At 29.4% G+C, this 24,773-nt stretch overlaps 1 protein-coding gene across 7 annotated transcripts in view; it reads right to left on the bottom strand.

Moving 5' to 3' along the window:
- The window catches only part of LOC111028271 (tyrosine-protein phosphatase Lar), a 153,394-nt gene that overhangs the window by 59,440 nt on the left and 69,181 nt on the right, over positions 1 to 24,773 (bottom strand). For all 7 annotated transcript variants that reach the window (XM_022306852.1, XM_022306853.1, XM_022306854.1 and 4 more), the window contains one exon: positions 3,477 to 3,674. In XM_022306852.1, the coding sequence (XP_022162544.1) occupies positions 3,477 to 3,674 (198 nt within the window). The remainder of the gene's footprint in view (positions 1 to 3,476; positions 3,675 to 24,773) is intronic.

Genomic DNA, 24,773 nt, shown 5'->3' with positions numbered 1-24,773 from the left:
CAAAAGGCTCTAAAAGTTGATTTTTTCTGATGCAACACGTCCGAGCACGTGCATTTTACATCTCGGGTCATTCCAATAGATTATTATTATCCATTTCTGTTGCTAACTCCTTTCCCCCTTTTTTAGTTTTTTTCTTTTCTAGAAAAAAATTGCTGTTTTGCACGCGACCCTGAATAGAATCATTAACACAAAGGTCTCTCTACCTTGACGCTTTTTCATTATAAACTTTTCCAAGTCGAGACTTCCCCACAACAAACGGTTGCGTGCCTGTAATTTTGTACACGGGGCGCACATTATGTACACGTTTTAATGCAATTTCGTCTTCGACTCCACCGTAAAATAAAAACACCAGCGACGGTCAATATAAGTGTTTGCATTTTGTTCTCAATCAGTGTGAAAAAATATTTTACAGCCTGTCTCCCGAGTTGATTTGCATATCGCATTATAGCTGTTTGTTTAGTGAAAATCCGTGAACCAGCGGTAGTCTGTTATTTTTACTGCTATTATGCGATGGCCGTTAAACGGTTTAAAGGATTTGAAAAAAAAAACGACAACTGTGGACCTTTTGTGCTGCAAATCCTGCACGGTAGGATGTACTGGGATCCATATAATACGCAGTGTGAATTAATCACCTGAATATTCAAACAACTAGATCACGAGAACTTTTAGGGAAAAAAACAGTAAAATGATGTCAAATATATAAATAAATATAAATATTAAATTTAGCATAGGTAACGAATAAATTATTAAATTCAGCAAACGTATTAATGTATGCCATTCAGGATCAACTAAACATATTATATTAAATCAATAGAAGTATAATATATTGTTAATTTTACAATATTATACTACCTATTATATACAATTCAAAATAATTATGTGAATGATTATCATGTTTAAGCTAGTATATGTATTTTATTTTAAGAACCTAATATATGAGAGATGAGGTATTATTTTCCAACAAATAAAAATGTTTTAATTTTTAATTAAGTTTCCAAACTATGGGTTAAAAAAAATAACATTCTAAAAGTTGCATGTTCACTTCGTTGATAACTATAAAGTCAAGAAGATAATAATAATAATAATAATAATACCAAAGTTACATTTTTTCACTATAGGTACAAGAAGTTTATTAGGTTACGGATATAATATTCTTTTATAAAATATAAATATACATAATTTTTTTTTTTATGTAAGATTTATTTTGTCATAAAGCTAAAGAAGTTTGTTATTATCGTAATAATATCATTAAACCCTGTGTATGGTTTGTAGAAATAAAGCTACACATAATATTAAAAGAAAAGTAAAATATAAATATTTGTTAACTTAAGTGATTGTGGTGTAGCTGATTGAGATCTATGTACATATAGGTACGGTTTATAATTACAATTCATTGAATCCATGGTTAACATTTTTAAAACACATAATAGTTTATATTTCAGGATATACCTAAAAAGTAATACTTAAAGTAGTATAGATAAGATTAAGTAGTTATACACATTCACTATACCAATGTGTTACATTGAAAATAGGTACATACTGCAAACAGTTTAAAATAAGATGATATTACTCATCAGGGCTTTATTATCACTGCTGTTGCAAGTCAAAAGCTCTAAATACGTCGATTTATGGGATGTCTTTCTACAGTAAAGTAAATGTATTGCTATAATGTTGTCTGAAAAAAAATTCAACTCTGGTGTTTCTGCATAATATACAATATTTTAAAAGTTGCAGTTACCTCGCACGCGATTCTTCCTGTTTAACAATAGTCATCACTCATCGGTTTCGATGATAACTCAACAAGCCACCAACTATATAATTACTCACTGTTTCGTTGTCATCTCACAAGTCACAACTAACCATGGTATTTAGAAATCGGAATTATTCCCATTCAACAAGGTAAGCTATTCCACCACTGTTATCATACTCCCGGTTAAGCCACCACGGTGAACCTTTTCAGACTATCTTCGTGTGCTGTATAAATCGATGTATTTCGTTTATATAATATTGTGAATACAACTGTCATAGCTACTTAAGAGTGTTTGCAGGTTCCATTTTAAAATATTCAATTAACAATTAAACGGATAATGTCTACAATACAATACAGAACAGTGGAGATGAAGAAATTAAATTCTATCTTAACACATTACTATAAAGAGCTATAACAATATTTATTAGTGTTCACGAAATTAACAACTTTGAACAGTTTACTTACGAAAAAGTCTTAAGAAACTAAATGAAGTTTGTTAGTGTTTCAACTCCTCAATAAGGTTCTAACTTTCTCATGATTTACTACTCGAAATAATTGAGTTACATGGTCTGCGAATTTTAGCGAAACAAGTAACTGCGTAACTGAAATTAATCGTAACGTTCATTTAAAATATTTAATTTTGGAAGTTATACATTTCAAATGAATATGATGTATAGGGATAATCATACTTGGTTGAACACGCAACGTAATTAGCAGTATTTTTTTCTACATCAAATTTAAAAAGATAATGGGACGAACAAGTAATAAGTACTTATTAAGAGTTGTATGAAGGTTTATAAATCGTAATACCTATAAGTTATACGTATAGAATAATCATGCTTGGATAATAAGAAAAATTATTTTTACTTTTTATTTAGATCATATATGATTTTAGTAACAAAATTCTTAAATTAATAAAGTTTTTCTTCGATTTATATCAATGCAACTTAGCTGTTATTATTGTCACAGTAAGTATGTATAAGGCTTTTGGCATTTTAAGTACATATAAAAAAATATTAATTTTTATTGTTTAAATACATTTAAAGTAAATGACTTAATCTAATTGTATACACACATCACATTTATTGGAAGCCAAAATGCATGTGAGATTAAATTAGGAAAATTAGTTGAGCTTTTAACAATACAATTGTTGAGTACAAAAAATTAGCTGGACATCAAAAATCTTGAATAGTAGCTGTGATTTTTTATTATAATTAAATTGATCCCTATACCCCCGGTACCCGATACATACTTAGTTTTCGTAAAATTTGCAAAATTGATTGACTTTTATCTAAATAATATTACATCGAAAGGTCATCAATGCTATATATATATGTTTTGATAACATAGACAATTATTACTAAGTCATACAAATATCTTATAAATGATCGGTATCCATCTAATAGTTTTGGTACATTTCCTTTAAACCTTGTTTGAAATACCATAGAATACCCTAAGCACAGTGCTAGTATAAACAAAGTACTTATAGGTATATTACTTTCCGAAAAATTAGTAAGTAGTTTACAGTGCGAAGGCTTGAAAAGCCGTAATGTCGCACCTTTTGGTTTGGCCAATAAAACTTATATCCTGAAGAAACTTTACGACCGACTGGGTCGTTTGCTCAAGTCAAAGGTCCCAAGAGAGGAAATGCCCAACGCAGGGAAAAAAAACATCCTCGTTTGCAGTAAACCGACTTTATATTATAATATACAAGATGCATAGGTACCTGGAAATCCTTTGTCGAGAATCGAGTATCTTGGGTTCGTGTCCAAGTCCAGTAGCATATTATCTCGAAGCCAATGGATTTTCGGCTGCGGATTGCCGGTGGCGGTGCACTGCAACACGGCGTTATGGCCCACTTCAATAGATTTGTGAGTGCCCGGACCCTCGGTGATCACCGGGAAACCGGCGGGCAAATCTTTTTCTTGAAAGAGAAAAAATACAGGATAAATAAAAATAAGACGACTTAATATTCTTTTATCGTTATTTAGTTTCACTATCATAGGCGACGAGGAAACGTTCGGCAACAAGTGGCTGTGTATATACACACATATATTATGGATATATATACATAAAGTAGGCAAACACAATGACGTATATGCCTACGGCGGCATGGTGAATATTGTCGTCATATCAACCGTGCAGCCGCCGAACGTGTATCTCCGAAACAAATATTTGCTTAACAATGTCGCCCCGCAAGACGGTGGGAGTGCCGTACGGAGAGGAGGGAGTTTTGTAAACTCGTCCCACAGACGGCTCGTATATAGTGAGTAGTGGTGAGCGTGTGTGCCCGGTGAACTTGGCTCGACAGTGTCATACTTAATTATGAGGGACTCTGGCTGTTAATTACCACGGAAGGGACATGTCAAACATGCGTGTACGTGCGTGCGTGCGGTTAGTATATAATGTACAATAATATACATATGTGTAGGAATACTAAAATATGTATGCTACGCCGGCCCCAATAGTGCCGACAATCGGTGCACAGAAACGTATCAAAACTTTCGTTAGGTACTAATTTCGTACCTATTTGCAAGTTTGTGTACAATCATATACATACATAATATATAGGTAACACGTATGAGCGCAAAGGCCAGTCGCTGCAATGTGCCTACATCGATTAGGTGAACGAATAGTTTGTACCATCACAGAACTCTATGATTATTACATTAAACAGCCAAACGTATTATCGACGTCCATTTAGGGACAATTATTCTCCTTTGAAAATAGACGTAATAATTGCCAACAACGTGTTATTTTATTTAAAATTATATCATAACATTTTTATGTATTCAATTGGATTTTGATTTCAATCTATTCGTAGTTAGGTATTATATTAGCAATAGTATAACAGTATAGATATTAAAACAGTACTATATTACTTAAAATCATTATTAAGAATTTTAATCGCGAGTTACAAAATTCGAATCTCATTCAAACGCTTAAGACCATTATGATGTTGAAAATTACAAGATTTATTCTAATATGAAATGTTAAATTTATTTGTTTCGACTACAGAACTTTGTGTATTCTCTTTGCATCGATATGACGTAAATAAACATTTAATCTTACGATGCATGTCGTCATGAATAAAAATGAATACGTTGTATTTATATATATGGTGTTATGTAAATTGCAGAGCAGTAAGAAAAAGGAATATAAGTATATATGAGTGCACTGTGTATCTATTCAAAATTCAAAGAGCAAATGTTTTTATCTACAGCTCCAGCAAACTGTTGCGACTAATTTTACTTTATTTATTTTTTATTATTATTCCACTTCTATATTTATACATATATTTTCCAAGAATTACTATGAAACTTGAACTGCGGTTACTGTGTGTATATATACCTTCTACTTTCTCTTGGGTTAATAAATTTAATTAAGACAACGCCAAAGCACCCTGGGGACATGTCTGTTTATCAGCTGGACCGACCCGACTTGTTAATTACGGTTTATTATATTTTCATTATTATTGTTGCTAATCCTGAAACCCATGGGAACCATTGGTAAAGATATGAACGGAAAAATAAGAAAAACTTCAACTGTCAAGAACGTTTAAATGAATTTGCTCGAACAAACAATAATATTGACATTTGTAATTAATAATTTTAAGTATTTTTTTGAAACTAAATATTTTCATTATTCGACCCCTCAATTTTAATTTTAAATACAAAGTTATAAACCATTATACTTTAATACTGTTCATTTATTTTTATAACCTTTTGAGTTTATGACGAATTAAAATTTCCGTATATAACTTTTTGACTGTAAATATTATTATGTAGCAATTAAATTAAATCATAAGGTGTACACAACACGGTAAGAACGTTATAAAAACATAATAATCGTGACACGAGGCAATTTTAAAGAGTAATAAAAATATTAAATTATCAATGCGTTACAATGATATTGATTTTTAAATTTATATATTCATAAAAATACACGGAAAAGTCAATAATATATACATACATGTAGAAATAATCACAAACTAATTGATTCGAAATTTATATTAGCAAGAAGTTGATAATGAAAAATATTGAATCAGGTAAAATATACTACATTGAGTAAAATACTCATTTTTTCAAAAATAGTATATTTAATAGGTTTGTTTAATTTTTTGGAAATTTAAAATATAAAAGTAAGAAGATAATCACTATAAATATTCACATAATTATAATACTTGAATGTCAAACAAGTTGAGTACCTACTTCATAAAAAGTAGGAACGAATGGCGGTAAAATATAACAAACATGCATTTTTTATGGATTAATGTGTTTCAATAAGTCCTCGACAAGACATTGTTATACACAAGTTAGAATTCAGGATACGAATTTATTATTTAATTTTATCACTGTGAAATACATCAAACGAAAAAAAGATTATTTATGAAGTAAAATATTAAATAATCGACTGATACCTTTATATTTAAAAGAGAAAAAACTTTCATGAGTCACCTTTCAAAAACTTTTTAATGCCTTTATTTAAAAAAAAATTAAATCGTTACCAACAAAATCATTTATGAATAGTTTGTATTTAAGTTGAATTTTATTTTTAATATATATTTTAATATGTACACTGAACAGTTATAAGTTACAATAATATATGTAAATATAGATATTACAATTAATATGAGTGAACATTTTTATTTTTTTATACACTGTAATATACTATATAATATTTATTATACTTTAATAATTGTAGATAAGTCAGTTTGATTTATATAATTCTTTAGTTCGACGTTAAATAGTAATGTTTTAGAAAAAATGTAGGTACTTTGCTGCATATAATATCTGATTTAGGTTTTACATTTTTGTATGTTTAACTAATAGCCGCCCCAGGTGTACTAACTAGACTTTAGTGATTTTGTAGTAATAATTAACAATTAATATAAAATCATCAATTTATTGTTATTTTTGAACCTACGAAGAAGGGAAAGCAATATGAGCAGATATTGTTTCTTCTATAGTTCTCATCGTATGATGATATCAGCGCAATATTTGTTTTCTCTTTCAGACTCATGAGCAACATATTATATAAAATTGTTTTTTTATGTTTTTTGAGTAACCTCAGAGTAAAATCACCTATAACAAAAATTTTAGATGATAGTATTTTTGTGGATATAACATATCAGTTGTGTATTTTATTAGTATTTGTGACTTAGAATTCGAGTTCCAAAATATTTTTTTTAATTTAAATGATGTTTAAATTATTTTGAGACAATATTAAGACAAACCGATATACCATTCTCTTAAAAATATTATACTTTATCGATTTTGTAACGAGTAATTTTACTCAAAGATTATTCTAAAACATACAAAAAACAATTCTGCGTAAATATTGTTTTGTATATGTTTAGCGTGGACTAGAGAGAAGACAAACAGTGAGCCGACATCTTCTTAAGCCAGCGTTTGTGGCCACCTTAGTCAACTCTTTAAATTCTTCAACTCTTAGGTAGTTTAGTAATTTTTAATTTAAATTACAATTATAATTCACAGAAATGTATTTAAAATTACTATAAAACTTAAATACCTATTAATTATATTGCTATGAAAATTAACTTAAATAATTTTATAATTATGTTTAATATTTTTAATATTCAAAAGTCTTATCATCCTGAATATTAAAAAATTAAAAAAATTAAATATTTAATAATTATTTTTTCTTTTAAATAGGTATAGCACTATAATGTAAGAAACTATAAGAATACATTATAATCTAAAAAAAATGACGGCTCTTTTCGTTATTCATACTAGAATATACCTAAAGGATAACGATACAACATCTCTTATAAGGAATAAGAAACCGCATCGATTGGGCTCAGGTGGTTCATCTCAAAATCGGCCAAAGACGACGCTGTGGGCGTACTAACAAATAATTATTTATATATAAGACCAGCTTGGCTTGTCCGCTGCTCTTTTAATAACGATCCAGGTTGTGGCAAATATAAAAAAGTCATCTCTCTTGGCGTCTGACAGCAGATGTGCAAAGGTCTTGGGATATTGCGCTTTGTTCCCCAACGCGTACCTCTTTTATTCTCAGGCCGCATAACGTTATTAAATCCTCATACCCTCTTGTTCTGGATAGGTAGGAGGAGAAGTGTACCCACCTCGTGTTGTTATCCTATTCTTTGGTGACGATTTTATATTTTAATAAACGAGAATCCTTTGCCATATTCATGGAACATTCCCTCAGCTTATTTTGGGAAATCCGTGTGGAAATGCACAACAGAATGAACAAAGGGTGTTTTATATTTTTCCATTTCTCGATACAGAATAAGTGAATAATTATGAAATAGAATAAAACCTATTAAGGGTATTAACTATACACTAATCGGTTACATAAGATACCAATCGATACGTTAAAAATTCTACTATAAAAACTTTGCAACACTAAACTATTTAAAATATAAAAACACAACTTTGTCAACACAATTTATGTTCAGTAAGTAGCTATAACATATTATGTATTAGATTAATAAAATGACGTATGTAAGCTACCTAGAAAACTACGCGAGAACATAATATAATAAAACATGTATAATTATAATTAACGACTATTTATAAGCATCAGTATAGAAAATATGTTAGTAGATTTGGTAATTATTATTTTTTAATGAACAATGGTTGGTTACATAATAATGCAGGTATACGTTCGTTAGATGTACTAATTTGTAAAAGCATTTTCTAAGAATATATCATGCACAAGGGACATATACATTTTAAAGATAAACTAAATAGTCAAGAAAGACCCTTATTGAATTATACCGTAGTGCTCCATAGCAGCTCATCTGTTTGTAAACAGCCTTGAATGATGTATTTCAATAAGATCTCATCAGTACCATTACTCTTAAAAAAAGTTTGTTTGCATAGGATATTATCTTTAAGTGGCGTTACGTTACTAGAAATGTTTTTTGCATATATATGAGCAACATTTAATTAATTAAATCATGTACAAAATAATTATTAAAATGCACATACACGTTTAACTCAATTAAACTTTCCGAGTGAATCATGTAAGTCTAACTTAATAATGGTTTTAAAGTCAACAACATTATTATACAAAAATTAAGATGTAATTAATCACTATTATTATCATGATCCAATAATAAAATGTAGAATTCTATTATTAGCTGAATACGTTTAATACATACTATAATTATATACTATGTACGAGTATTATTTCAATAAGTATTAAAAAAAAGTGTTTTAAAATTGAGAGTGTTATTTTTGCCTCGAGCTCAAGGAAGTGACATAAGAAAAAAGCTTTTTAAGAAATGTCTAAAAACTAACATACAGACATTGGAATTTATTAATAGTTAAAAAAACACCTGCCGAAGATTTATGACTCAATTTAATGCACAACACATAAAATGTATATTTAAGAATAAATTATTTTCAGTAATGATGATATAGTAATAATTGAGTTTGTATATAAATTGTATACATACTTAAACTAGCCGATTACATAAATACAACATATCTAATAACTATTTATATTTATATACTATAACAATGTATATTATATATATTAGTCATAAAACATACAACCTTTTTTTTTCATGATTTATCATACATTTCTAACGAAAATACATAATACATAGATCACTCTACGTCTAAATGGTGTAAAATAAAAATGATGTTGAATTGAAATGTATTTAATATTTAAATCTTTCATAATATACATGTGTGTGTGCATATATATATATATATATACATAATGTACTGTGTAATACTACTCTTACAAGAAACCTTTATGATAAATAATGAATAGAGTCCCTGCTGACTCAAGTCGGTCTGAAAATTTTTAAGCATTAGGTATCGTAGTAACGGTGATAGATTACGCGATGTGTGTTGTTCTTTATTTCCACCTGACGCTTCGGTTTTATTTTGGGTCGAATGGCGCAGCATTAGACGAACATTGAAACAGTCGTGAGAGGGTGGACGGACATACGCGTCTAATGCGTTTATCCAGGGCTCGTGTAATAGACTTGTCACCCCTGCCCACTCCCTCGGCCCCGTAGTGTTCTGGGTGCTTTATTTGTCCTATCCCTTGTTATATTCGCGAGCCTGTATCTAAATGGGACTTGTCACATAGTCGGGCGGGGAAAAAACGGTAGAGATAGCAAATCCTAACCTTTTTTCTTCTTTCTCTTCCTTTTCTCGTCTTCACCCTCTCCCTTACGCAAATACTACATACAACACTAACACATCCTTTGATTACTGTCTGTCTGCGTTAATAACACCATAATAAGTCATTTCAAGGAGACTCAGGCGAAAGATAAATTCAAGCTGTCCATGCGGATTTACCTATCATAAATAACATTTGCACATGCACAATGAGAAATACTGAAGATGGATATTTAACGGAGTCTCTACATCTCATAATGAAACATATTACTCATCAGTAGGTGTATTCTTCTATCGCAATGTTTTTCGTTACCCGATTTCTAAATACCCAGTCGCCGCACCATTGTGCCAACTACGATTAATTTAAGTCTTTAAAATCTAAGCTTCCCTAACATATATTTTAAAGAAATACGTGAAATAGATTGAACCCTTTATAAGTAAACAGTTTTAAGGATGTATTATTCACGTAACATGTATTTACGATCAACAGTTGTACGGAGTGGATTTACTAACATAAACTTATCAATTGTACTATATAATTATACTATACATTAATAAAATACAACATACCATTGTAAGTTTAACTTATCATAACATTTCATATAAAAACCAATACAATTACAATTGGCTATCAGAAAATGAAAAACACTCAAGGTAAACAAAAACAATGAACGTAAGTTCGAAGATAAAGGATATTATTCAAAAAGCGAATCATTCATTGACGATAAAAAATTTAGAGGGGCATTACTTGTAAATACATAATTGTAAAACAGTTTTTACATAGAGCGGTTTCATTTAAGAAATAATAATAATAATAAAACCACCCTCCTGGAACAGCGTATAATAAATTCACAAAATTTCCGTAAACTCGGACAGGGCCTTTTTTGTTTTAATAACGGACCAACAATATTAATAATATCTTATTTTTATGGACTCAGATCGGTATCTAGCCGGCACTGTGTGAAATATGTAGCGTAATAACAGTACCTCAGAATGTATTCGCAGCACACGATTTAATGGTTTTCGGGTAAACGTTCGACGCACGGTGAGAGGGAGGCAGTATGGCACTTAAAAAAAATATATTAATAATAATTCCGCGCGAACCTTATTTTTCCAGAGCACGTAAAAATAATACACGTATATTATACGAACCGAACTTAATAGGTTTCCCTCTATATGCGATGGCCGTCAGTGAGTGAGTGAATGTGTGTGTATGCGTATACCCATTTATTATTATTGCTGTTTTATAGTATAAGATTATTATTATATATATATATATTTTTTAGCCAATAGGGGACGAACGAAAAATAACGACGATAAGCATCGAGAATTTATTGGTCTAATAAAAAAAATATTTATTATATATAATATAAATATATTTGTTTTTCTGTGGTAAAATTGACACGAAAAACATTTATCTGACCGAATAAATAGACATATTTCTCACCTTCCCTATATGTAGTATGTATACAACCGTGTGATGGTAGACGAATATAATATTAGATAGAATTTCCTTTATGTTGTTTAGCAGGTGCCGGCGGCGGAGTAACGTTAATGGAAAAAGCGGCTTAACTTTTTGCTTACACCCCACTACAATAATAATAAACATGCCGCATGGTGTACTTCCCCTACCATTGCTTCGTTTAAGCCCTTCCCCGTGGCATAGCTCGAACCACCTCCCACCCCATCACGCCACCTATTTGCGGTGCTTAAAATGCCAGAGGCGAGGTCGGTCCGTGAATTGTAAGCATCTGTATGTGTTTTCAGGCATAGCGAAATAATTATTGAAATTTGACAAGGCAGCTCTCAAAAATCCCAAGTGACAGTAAATCTACAATATACCCCATGACATAAATTAACTCAGTTTTAATTTAAAATAAATTAATTTTAATTAAAACATTTCATCCACAAAAGGAGTCGTTAAAATAATTATTATGCTACCACCACTTGTACGTGTATTAGTGTATTATATGAAATTACAATTTACAAGTGACTGCTGTAAACAATATCTTTCCTTTATTGACTTACTCAAACCGTCATACGTCAAGACAAGTATTATTAATGTTTATGACAATAACATGCCACCACCATATTACCCACTGTAAGAGTTTATTTCAGTATCAACTTACGCTGTCAAAAAAAAATCTATCGAACAATGTTTGGTTTTTGAGTGTTGTATTTAATATCTAATTTCAAGTAAAAATAATTTAAGAGCATAAGAGACACTTTGAAGTGAGATTCACACTTAGTTATTATACTATAATTACCATACAAATTATATAACTTTACTGTACAATATTGTTATGTTTAATTTTAGTTATACCTACTTATAATCCAAACTTATCATCATTTCATATCACTATTAAAATTATTCTCCATTGTGAATAATAACCAATTATACAAAAAAAAACAACTAAACGTATACTTAAATGTAGGTATAATACACCTAAGTAACCATTTAATATAAGTACCGCAATTTTTAATTTATTTGTTTGTCGTAAATTAAAAAACATTAAGTGTTTTGAATAAGTGTAACTTAAGTAATATAATAACACAACAAAATTTAACACCCATAGTATTATAATTAAACACAATTATTTTGTAATTAAAATATTTAGTAAGCAACACATCTCATTTATTATATAATATTATATAATGTAAATTATACATACATATATATTATAATAAAATGATACATTTATATTTTAAATACTCTTTGATTATGAAATTAGTTGTCTTATGTCTTTGGAAATTAAAAAATCATAAACAATCAGTTTGATTTTATAAATTGTGAATACGCTTATAAGAGTGAAAATAATCAAGGCAATACAAATGTTAACATTTCATGCACCTTAGATTTTTTGAAAAAAGTTAATAATTATATCAGTTCAGTGTTCGTTATTATAAATAATCACCAAGTTTACTGTATAGAATGTATAATATATGTAGGTCGATTATATTTGAGATTTAGTAGTCTTGTTTTAATACTTGACTTACAATACAAGGATTATAAATCTTTGTAAAACTTTGACTGAGATAATGTAAGAGAATAAAAATATTTTTCGAACATTTATATTGGAATAAGTGCCGTGGTAAGCGTGTTGAATGTGCATTTAATCATGTGACTTGATAATTTGACGTTGGTATGAAGAAAAATGTGACAAACAAAAATAATTATTTTTGGTGCTTCCTATAGCGCTGATGATGCACTCGATGTAAAATGTCATTAAAGAGTGAGAAAGAGAGATTGGAACGAGAAAAAATACGTACAAATTAGAAGACATTTTCCAGACTCTTAGAAACAATGGACTGTAGCATCAGCGTCTTTTGAATATACAAAGTTTTCTTTAACTTCTGTACATCGACTGTAGTCGCAAAGTTCGAAACAAAAGGTTTTGTCGTTAATGTTTCACGGTAGGAAGGTGGTTGAATGGAGCCTGTGCATCATTTCTAAGAGATTTTAGTAACAGTTTTTGGAACAAGATTGAGGAAGGTATAGGGATATAAGTAGTAGGAAATGTTGCTGTAGGCATTTGAAAGTTTTTTAGTCAATACTTTAATAACACTATTTGAATTTCAGCTTTGTTAATTTAATATATAATTTATTAATTTTTAAGTGTTTCTACGTATACAACTATATGTATATTATATATATATAATATCAACTAGATACATAGGTGAGTTTATTTGAATTAAGTTGCTTGTAAATAACCGGTTACTTGGCTGAATTTTAATATCAAGGATATACCTACCGGCATACACAAAAAACAATCCCGCAATAATTTTCAGTGTAATTTAATGGTACATGAAGTTATTGAAATAAAAAAATTCTGTCATTCGAAAAACAAACACGATTTGACAATTTACAACAACTGTTACATATCAAGTACTGTGTTAACAAAAATATTTTATTCTGTTCCTAATAGACAATGCTAATAAATCTAGCTGGGAACGAGTGGCAGTTAATGTGAAAAAAATCTCCGACAGCAATTTGTTTGCCCTAACATTGATTAATATTTTGGGATAGCTGCTAACGTTAACGTCGTTATCCTCTTCCCTTGGTGGTAAAAAAAAAAAAAAAAAAACAATTTAAAAATAATATATATATAGTCCATCAGTTAATGAATAACAACGCGGTCAAAATTGCTGTAACGATTAAAGTCATGATTTATTAGTAAACAGAAAAAACAATATGAACATGAAAAAAAATTAAACAGATAATATTTACAAAATTTTAGGATTTATGTCTTGTCACCTGAAATCGGTTATGTAACAATATTAAAAACAAACCACGATGTTGATAATGGTGTAAATGATCCCAGTTTAACCGACTAGTGCTCATCAATATTTCTTATAATTATTATTATTATTATTTAATAAAAAAATATCCGTACTAAACTGTAAATTCTATGTACAACTTACTTTAACTATAAATAATAGAAAAATATACAAGTCACAAATATTGTGATTGATAAATAGGTACTTACATATAAGTTAACTAACATAATTTTGAATTTAATATATTATTAAACGCATTTTGAGTAAAAATAAAATATTAGATGAAGTTTCTTTATGATCAAGGTACTTAATAGTAAAAATAAATTTCGTTACATGTATTATTATATACATTTGTCCAGTTCACGATACATAAATATTTATAAACTCTAATCCATCAAATTTCCCTAACTTGTCCCAAATCCTAGCAACTACAATATCGAGAGTTGAACTAGTAAGAAATGATATAATAAACTTTTAAAATTATTTACTTAAAAATAAAATAAACTACTTTTTTAAAGGTCTTGTAGAATTTCTTGATCGAATTGCCTAAGATTTTACTAATAATGCAATTTTAACTCAGTAGAAGTTATATTTTTCGGTATCAACTCAAGAAGTTGAATAATCAATTTAATGTTATTATGTATTTAAGCTGTAAATTGGATAGTGAAAAAAAATGTATTTACTTAAATATGGTTTATATACTAATATATATATATATATATATATATAAATAAAACCTGAGGCGACAATTATAAGATATTAAATGTATCACTATTAAATTAAACGAGAAGAGAAGTATTTTCTTATATGATTAAACCTGTCTTGAAAAATAAACATAAATTATTGAGCAAGTTTTATCCAAACTAATTTATATAAATTAATTATAACTGCAGGTTGGTTTATAAATAAATAGTGTTAAATTAAGCTATAGTCAGGATATTACCGCAAAGCAGTTGAGCTAAATATGCGGTGCCTCGATATTAAATTGACCAAAAAGTCATTTAGGGTGTTTTTGAAGATTTTTCGACACTAAAATAAAGAAAAAAAGATACAATATGGAAACACTCGCGAGCACACATAACAATAATCTCGGATTAGATTGAAAAGATCTCAGTTTCGGCTTCAAACATTTCACTCTACTCTCCAACTGTCCGGTAGTTCTATTATTACAATTCGTTTATTTTTTTTCCCAACGTTTCCAAAATTTCAATACAATCGTGTGCCGTTTTACGAGAACGAATTCCCGTTCCGACTTTTACGTACCTACGCGTAACACTAGAAAAAAATACAAATAAGTGGAAAACAAACAACACGAGTACTGCCGGTTGATACTTCCCGTTTCCATCCTTTTCTATACAGTCCATAGGTACATACACATAAAGGTAGTATCACACTAGGGAACCATACGGTACAAGCGTAGATACATATATATTATATTATGTATATATAAAGCATGTAAGTGAATATTTGGTAGTGTATTTGAAAAATTGTAAGGACCATAAAAAGCAAACATCTATATTACATTTATGTATATATATTTACACATCGAAACTTTACTACAGGTAGGTAGAATTACCGATACATTTTTATTCACTTCAGAGCAGGTAAGAAAAGTCAAAAAAAAAAACAAAAAAAAAAATGAAATAAGGAACGAATAAATGTCTGACGACGGCAATAAAACAAACGATTTGAAATATTCGTTGCACGCTCAAACGTTTCCTTCAGTTAAAAATGACAGAATTATACTTCAAACCCGTGTAAACTGATTCACAAGGGATGAAAAAAAAATGAATAATCAGTCTTGTGACAGGTTGCTTCGTTCCTTCAGACATTATTATATAAACGTTTCGGTCGGAGGTAAGGCAAAAGGCAAAAGGAGCAGAAAACGAGGAAAAATCGTAGGGCGATTAAGAGTTTTATCTTTGGAGCGGCAAAGGTCGCAACGATGATAAATCGCAAGACATAGCGGCGGCACCTTTTGTCCTAACGGTAATCCTCCTGCCACCACCGACATAGAAACGGCCGGTGGTGTAGCGGGAAAACACCCCGAAGGCGCTTTCTCTCCCAACACGGCGGCAAAGGGGCACTGTTGTAAATATTAATAAAGCTGGACCCCTTCTTCCTTCATTCCTTACGAAACACTACGGAGTAGGTGTTAAATCCCGCGTTCGGGACACGCCCTTTAATGCCACGGAGAATGTACACCCCGGCAAGAAGAACAACACGCCCGGCCAACAACAACAAAACGTTAATAGCTTTCTTGTGGTTGCAGTGCTAGAGACCCTTCTCTCCTCACCATCTATTGGACTCATGATTATGATGATAATGATAGTGATGATGATGATAATGATAAAGATGACGGAAAAAAAGAACAGGGTAAAGAAAAGACCACCTTAAACAATAACATGGGTTGCATAAACAATAGCTCAGGTAATACATATATAGGATTATAATGTATAATATATTAATAAAGTAAAGAAATGTGGTTGACGTTAAAAATAAAAACGTTCAAGAAAAATAAAAAATACTTAGTGTTACAAATTTAAAATAACAAACATAAACAAAAGAGCAATTATATTATTCAAAAACTATAACATTTTAATAAGTATGTATATTTTCGAATTGTTGACAGTATTTAATAATTTACTAACCTATATTTAGTTATATCATATTACAAGTGTGACGTGGTAATTAAAATCATGGTTGAGACATGTTTCAGAAAACTATTGCTGCAAAAAACATATCAGTTTTCAACTCCTTGTCAATTAATTAGGTATTACTATATCATAATTAAACTAGAAATTTAAACCAAAAACGGCAATAAATAAGATTAAATGCATACTTCGGGTAACATTCAAATACACACAAGATACTATCAACCTGGAAAACTCCTAACAAAATAATTTCTTCGTAAAATAACTACGAAAATTATGATAAACTATTTGAAATAACAACATATTTTCATAAAAATATATGTTTACCTGAAAGAAAATCAGTATGCTGAGAAAATTTTGGTTTTAAGTTATTAGTTAAAAAATATACGAAAACAATTAACAGCAGTACGTACATTATAAATAGGTACCTATATTTTAAATACAACATTGAAATACATCAAATTAGGTTAAAAGAATTTTACTATTTGATTATGTAAGTTAGGTACAGGTTATTATTGCAGTCATTTCAACTATAATGATAGCGCATGGAAAAATTCAGGCAATGTATATCGATTGATAGACACAAAACCACTGGGACTTTGTTATTATATATCAGCTATTATAATTAAGTTGCGAGTAGGGGACAAGGCATCGACAACATTTTAGATAAAGAGAAAAGGGGGAGAGAGTGCACCGGCATGCAGCTGGGATGACACGAAGGCCAATAATGGGATGTATAATGGTATATATAGGAAGTTCCACATGCATCGCAAAGGCGGCTTACGGTGGTTGAAACAAAAGCTTGCTACCACTATACACATATGCCTTACTCACTCGGGAATCTACATATAAACCAGCCTCAGATTGTGTATATGCAGCAACAGCAGTCGATGTTGAATTTTGACGTAATCCTATTTCGGTATTAACTAAATTGAGTTCAGCAGTGCTCGTCACCCGCCCGCCTGAACCTAAAATCGTTTACCAACCACTTCCTAATTCAAAAGAAGAGGAGTACTCCAGGGATAGGTCGACCTAACATTCAAATTATACTCCAATAAAGAACCGAGTTAGAGTTCATATATACTAAGTTACAGAGTAGATATGTCGCAAAACTAGTTAATTTACATTCGCATTAAATAATTAGTATCATTTGATTTAGAAAAAACTTTGGTAAAAAGTTGAAATTTAGTAACAAAAAGGGAATGACTTGAATGAAGTTCTTAACATTTTAATACACACTTAGTAATCAATATACTCTTGAATACACTTGAATACATAATTCAATTTTAAATTGAATTTTATTGTGAATTTAAATGAATGTGTACTTTTCAATTTAACAACACTGAAGTGTATTTAGCCTTTTAACTATTATTAGTACTATTCTCAAAGATAAAAATGTGTAATGTATACGTCAAAACTACTTGCAAAATAAAATATTAAAATAACTTAACGATTTAATTAAGTTGAAAAAAAGACGCTAAAAATATTCAAAAACCATAATATACTTAGTTTCAAAGTAGGTACCAATAAGCAAACTTAATACAAAATAATACAAATGATCGTTCACATTTATTATTATAACATAGTATGATATAAGACTAATTGCATAGGTTGAAAGGTTGGGTACGATTAGGAGGCAGATTTTAACTAAATAATATAACATGAATATCCAGTTTCCGTTGATATAATTTTTAGAAGTTTTAGTGACTTCTAGACTAAATTAAAATCTATTTTATAGACTTAATAAATTTAAATTGAAAAATATTTAGGTTCTTTTGGATATCTAAGGGATACAACGGATACAACGGATATAACTGTATTATTCCTGCTCTTATTGACACAAAATTAATTAAATCAATGTCATTAAAAAACGAATTAACAAGGTTTCTTACGAAATACAAAACATAGTGAAAAACAATTAATTTCTATGTTATAAATCTATTCTAGAATTATCATGATAATATAAAAAGTTATTTATAGTATCTTTACGATGTTAAGCAGTTGGAAAATCTGAATAAATTAATACAACTGTTAATAAATAATATTTAATTATTTATTTTCGTGATGTACAAGCTTAATTAATAAGACTAACCGTACGCATACCTATAAATTTAGCACAAAATAAACCACAATAGATGATGCATAATTCTTCATTCATTTATTTTTTATTTTTTTGAAACCATTTAAATTAAAATCAACTTCTGCGTTATGATGAGGCCTAAACCTTTTGAGTTTAATTATTAGCCTCCGATGTTTTTGTTATTTTCTCAAACTCTAACCTCGCGCAAGACTGTCGAAACGTATATAAATATGTCGTGTCTAAAAGTCCGGACACGCACGACCTCACTCTCCTATATCCCCACCATATCTACCGTTCGCTCCACTACTTCTATTCACCGGGCAACAGTGAACTTTTCAACAGTAACAACAAATTGGGTCGTAACAGTCGCATTTTTATGATTACATTAGTGAAATATAAGAAGGGTCATAGGAGTGAGGTCAAGAGGAGGAACAGAAGGGAGAAGGATTAATTTAAAATCAGAGTTATTATTATTATTATTATTATTATCAAATAGTGTACAATACACAAACGACAACAGTATGTAAAAAACAAACACGCAAAAGTAGTTTCGGCGAATATTTTTCTGCTTTCCGAGGACGCACTTAAGGCATTTTTCAAGTATATCTGATTCATTTTTTTTTCAAGTTATATATTCCGTCGTATTTTCTATTTAATCTCCGAAGGAAAACGTATTATTTATTTTTTCCGTAGAGAAAAACAATATAAAGAGAGAAGGTCCTGTCGTCTCTCAAAGAGAAAAAACTCTAGGTTTACCTGCGGTTGATAAGTCGTATATTATTCTCGGCCCTGAAGGCGATATATTCCGGAAATTTTAGGATTATACGGATACACCAACACAACGGTGAGATGTAGCTTTTTGGTCGGTCAGTTCAATACATTACATAAAGTATTTATCGGCAAACTACTTTAGTAGAAAAATAAATAGAATAAAAAGATAAATAAATTCTGAGTACTGCATGTATAATAATAGACGAATAATAACTTATTTAATTAGTAGTAAAAGTATTAGTAAGTTAACTGCTATGAGTACAATAATTGGTATTCACGTGGTTTGTGTTATAAGTAGGGCTCGGGACTTCTAGGAGTTTGCATGTTTTTAATTAATCATTAAAAACATAGCTAAGTAAAGTAGAAATTTGTTTCATGGCAATACAAGTTTATATTTAAAATTTAAAGTTGCATATTTTGCATATTTGACCATATTTCATTTATAAATGCATATTTTACCATTTTTCTTTTTATTAGTGCATATTTGACAATATTATTTATACGAGGAGTAAGTTTTCAGTTTTATAAAAATTTTTTTATTTTAAATAGATTTCCTGGACCGGATATAAATATTTAAAAATTAATGATTCCGTTTTTCTCGCCTATCATTATAACTGTATTGTTAATTATCGGTATACCTACCACACTCGTGATTCCTGATAGCCGATAAGCCGATAATGATACCAAAAAAACATTTTATAGGCTATGACTAGTTGTAGATAGAGGCCAGATGGTCCCTTGAATAGTTGAATAGTAATAGTTGACAGTTGGTGTTGTGCGTTCTTCGTATTTTGGTTTTGTGAAGTGTTTATTCTTTCGAGTGAGCCCATAATAAAAATAATTAAAAAATGCCTAGCTGAATGATTTTTTAAAAGAATATAATTTTTTTAAATGCACATTTTAATAGCATATTTATTGATTTTTTAGGACATGAATGCATGCATATTTTAAGGTTTTTAAGGGCATGAAGTCCCTAGCCCTAAATAACCCTTAAAAATAGTCAAATTTAATAATAACTACATAATATTAAAGGAAGAATTACGAAATAATCAGCAGATTATAATTATAAATAAATACGAATTACAGTTTTATTATACAATGACAGTGAAAAAATTAAGAAAGTCATGTATTTATCTTCTAAATCCTAAAGTGTTCCTAATCGTAATATACATATTCACGTGCACATATAGTGCAACAAATATTACGCAGTATTAATCAGAATATTTTACAACATTTTGACTCTAATTTTCTATTTTTGACATCGTTTTTTAAAAGGCGACATATTATTCAAATTATTATAGCCGTTTAATATAAATATTTTAATCGTTCGAGTTATTTATAATGTATACAATGTAGGAACTGTTTAAATTATTTCTTGCTTCGTTTTTTCCCAAAAATTAAATAAAACTAATGAGTTTTTTAAAAAAAAATGTTAACTAAAAATAAATCTGTGTTCCTTATCTTTTACAGTTAAAAGTAATAAAATGATTTAATAATTGTAAATAATAATAATTTCATTGATAGTTTTCCATTGGTTATTCTCAATTTTTTAATAATATAATATCAAATACAAAGAAATTACATTATTACATTCAAAGAAATTGATCTATACATAAAAAAAAGGTATTTAGAAATAAATTATGTAATCACTGACCATGCAGCAAATAAAGTTGTATATTAAAGCTAAAATGAAAAAAAAAATTAAATTCTAGAATAACTAAACTAAGTATTACATGGATATAATATGAAACATAGTAATAGCCAAAAACAATAATGACACAATTAGAGAAAAATATATATACATACATATTACATATTGTAAAAATGTAAAATGCATTTACATTTTCATCTATACATAAATAAGGGCAAAGAAAAATGAGAATATACATGATAATGGCAAGATAACCCTAAATCAATTAAAACTTTATTCCCAAAAATTTTTTTTTATAATATACAAACATCAAGTTGGAGGTAAGTAGGTAACAAAAACTTCATTACAAAAATGTTATAATATAAATGTTTATTGTTTATAAAAATAAATAACTTTTCAATAAACATTAATATATTATGACGATTAAATTATGAAATGGCATTAGGATGCTGTGTGACAAATTGTAGATATTTTTTTTCTCTGTGTAAATTTCACGAAGATCATAAAATATAATAAATTCGTGGCTAATGAATATTGTGTGGTGGTAGTGCATTATTATTGCTTATCTTTACGAATACCACGCGTTGCCGCATTATAAAACGATGTCAGCGTTTAAAATATTTCTTTCACTGTACCAAAACTATACTGACGTAATAAAAACTTAAGCACCACGCCTACGATCTACGTAGGTATCATATATAATATATAAAATGTACCTAGTTCCTAATATCAATTCACGTTTACAACTAAAGAGTAAATATAGAATCTAGGGAAAAAAGTAAAAGGAAGAATTAGCGAATTAATTGACATTAGTGTCGGTTTTGGCTTCTGGTGTGATAAATGAGCGCGTCACCTCCCTAATCGTGCACGCCGCACGTACAGTATCAATCAACCCTCGGGCGTGTAAACTTTATAATAACAGTAAACCGCCAAAAATGAAGGGAATGGGGAAAAAAGCGGCGTCATCTCCACGCAAGTTTTTCTCCCTGTAACCGAGCGGGAAAAATTACCGCTAGGTCGTCGCCGCGGTCTTTTAACTTTCTCCCATTAATTTTCATTTTCTTCGCCATTTTTACACCCGCTCCGCTATTCTTTTCACACCGGGGTCGCATCTGGTCCGTTTTAATGTGATTTGTTGTTATACACCTCTAATGGCCGGTAACTTTTTCCTTGCCCTTCCCGCTTCCCACCAAAACGAAATTCGCCTGGTCGACTGTACAGAAGAAAAAAAGTTTCCACACTCTAAAAGTCAACAACACGAGTCCAAAAACGATACGGTCTTCCACTACGTTTACCCGAAAAGAGGTTAGGAAGCCTCTTTAAAAATTATTGAGACCGAAACGCATTTAGCAAAAAAAAAAAAATGTAAGGTACCTCATATATTTGTCAATATTACCAATGAAACAATACAGACAAAAATAAGTACATTTTATAACTGTTAGAAGAATAATGGAAACAAATTAAAGAACCGTTGTAAAATATTTAAAACAATAAAATGTTTCTATTATTATTGTTTATTAAGTTCTATCATAAATAAATAGGCCGAAGAGCAAACAAACTATTGATTACAAATTGACCATTAATTGAGAACTACTACTGGCACAAGTATAAAAAGTTAGGAGAGGTTTTAAATGGTTTCGGCCTGACATCATCTTTCTCCCTGATCATTAAAACATATTTTAAAAATAGTTTAAAATTATCGCGTATGATTTTATGCAAGAATTAAATTAATAACCCTACAAATACACAATTATTGATATAAAAAAAATAAAACCGGTAAGGTTCATATTTTATATTTAAATGTATGATTTTTTGTTAATCAATTTTTGCTGGTTATTGATACCACATCATAAGCAATCATAATTATTCGAATGTATAAATAATTCAAAAAGTTTTCCCACAGGCCGAATGAGAGTCCTCGGACCACTGACCCCCTTGCGCACGATAATAATTGCTATTGGGAATAAGGCTTAAGGTCAATATAATTCACAAAATATTTTTAGTTAAATTATTCGGTTATTCGTAATACAAAAAAATAATTTTCACCTTTATTTAATAGTATTATGTGATGTAGAAGTTATATATTAACATTTATAGGAATTAAAAATTAACGGCATTCAGAGTTCATCACCACGTTTTAATTGATTAATTAAAGTGTGGAAATTATTATGATCTAAACATGGACAACTATATGTTTACTTTAATTCAAATTATTTTAAAATATCACGTACACAATTACCAACCAGTCAGTTTATAATTTTTTGAAATTTGCTATGTTTATAAACCTATCGAAATAAATTTACATTTCCATAATCGTATAACTCATCAGATCTATAATTTAACTTAAAAGTTAACTGTACGTAAAAAATATAACCCACCAATCTTATAATTATTATTTTGTGAGGGGTTGACGGCCAAAATATATGACACTTATATTACACATATTTAAGGGAATAGAAAATATAATTACATTAACATACGCATACTAATATAAGACTAAGTAAGGGTCTTGTAGTGTGTAGTCGTTATTTTAAAATGTATATAGAGGTATACGCTTATGAACTTTACATTGATTTTATGTCGAAAATAATAATATTCTGGTTATATTATTACTCAATATAATATAATACTGCACACAGATGATATAATAGTTCATATACCATCATATTATATTAAAACTAAATTCTTGGAAGATATCAACGTATTATTATAGTATTATAGTTATTATATAAACAGTTTTAATAGCATATAGAAACGTGATGACTGACGAACGATCCCTATAGGTTTGTGTTCGTCAGTCAAATTAATGATTTAAAGATAAATTGGATCCTTTATTATTCTTATTAGTAACACAATAAGTCATTATAAAATAAGTCTTAAAATGTATTATTTATTTAATTAGCATGATTTGTTTTAAGTCTAAAGAATAACATTACGAGCATAGTAATAATAATATGTACGTTGAGGAGCCTTGCACTTCTGATCAGACATAACGAGTCACCCGTTTTCCTATGGTTGAAAGCTGAGTGCGACACGTCGTAGAATGACGCACAACTAATAACTCTAACAGTCACCAAAGCATATTCACAAGTTCCTCAAACATTTCTACGCATTTATTATTTAGAATATAGGTACTGTTAATATAGTCTCACATAATAGGTACATAATGCCAATGTCTGTATCATATTAAAATACGTAGGTAGATACGTGAGGGGACACGATTCACATCTCCTAATTAAATAATTTATAAACATTCTTAGCTTTAAAGGTATGCGTACAATTTATTTATTTTTTCATTTCAAATATCGGTTATGTAATTACACAAAATTATACAATTATTTAAACAGTACGCCCTGTTTATTCTACGTAGGTATTCATTAATGTATACTTCGGTATTTTCGTATTTTTTTTTTAATGTGTTTTCCTGGAACTTTCACAAATTAAACTGATCGTGTCCAGT

Source organism: Myzus persicae, unplaced genomic scaffold (genome assembly GCF_001856785.1).
Source record: "Myzus persicae strain clone G006 unplaced genomic scaffold, MPER_G0061.0, whole genome shotgun sequence".
In the NCBI taxonomy this organism is placed as follows: Eukaryota; Metazoa; Arthropoda; class Insecta; order Hemiptera; family Aphididae; genus Myzus; species Myzus persicae.
Note: the sequence above shows the minus strand (reverse complement) of the source record. Positions and strands in the feature narration are given on the sequence as shown.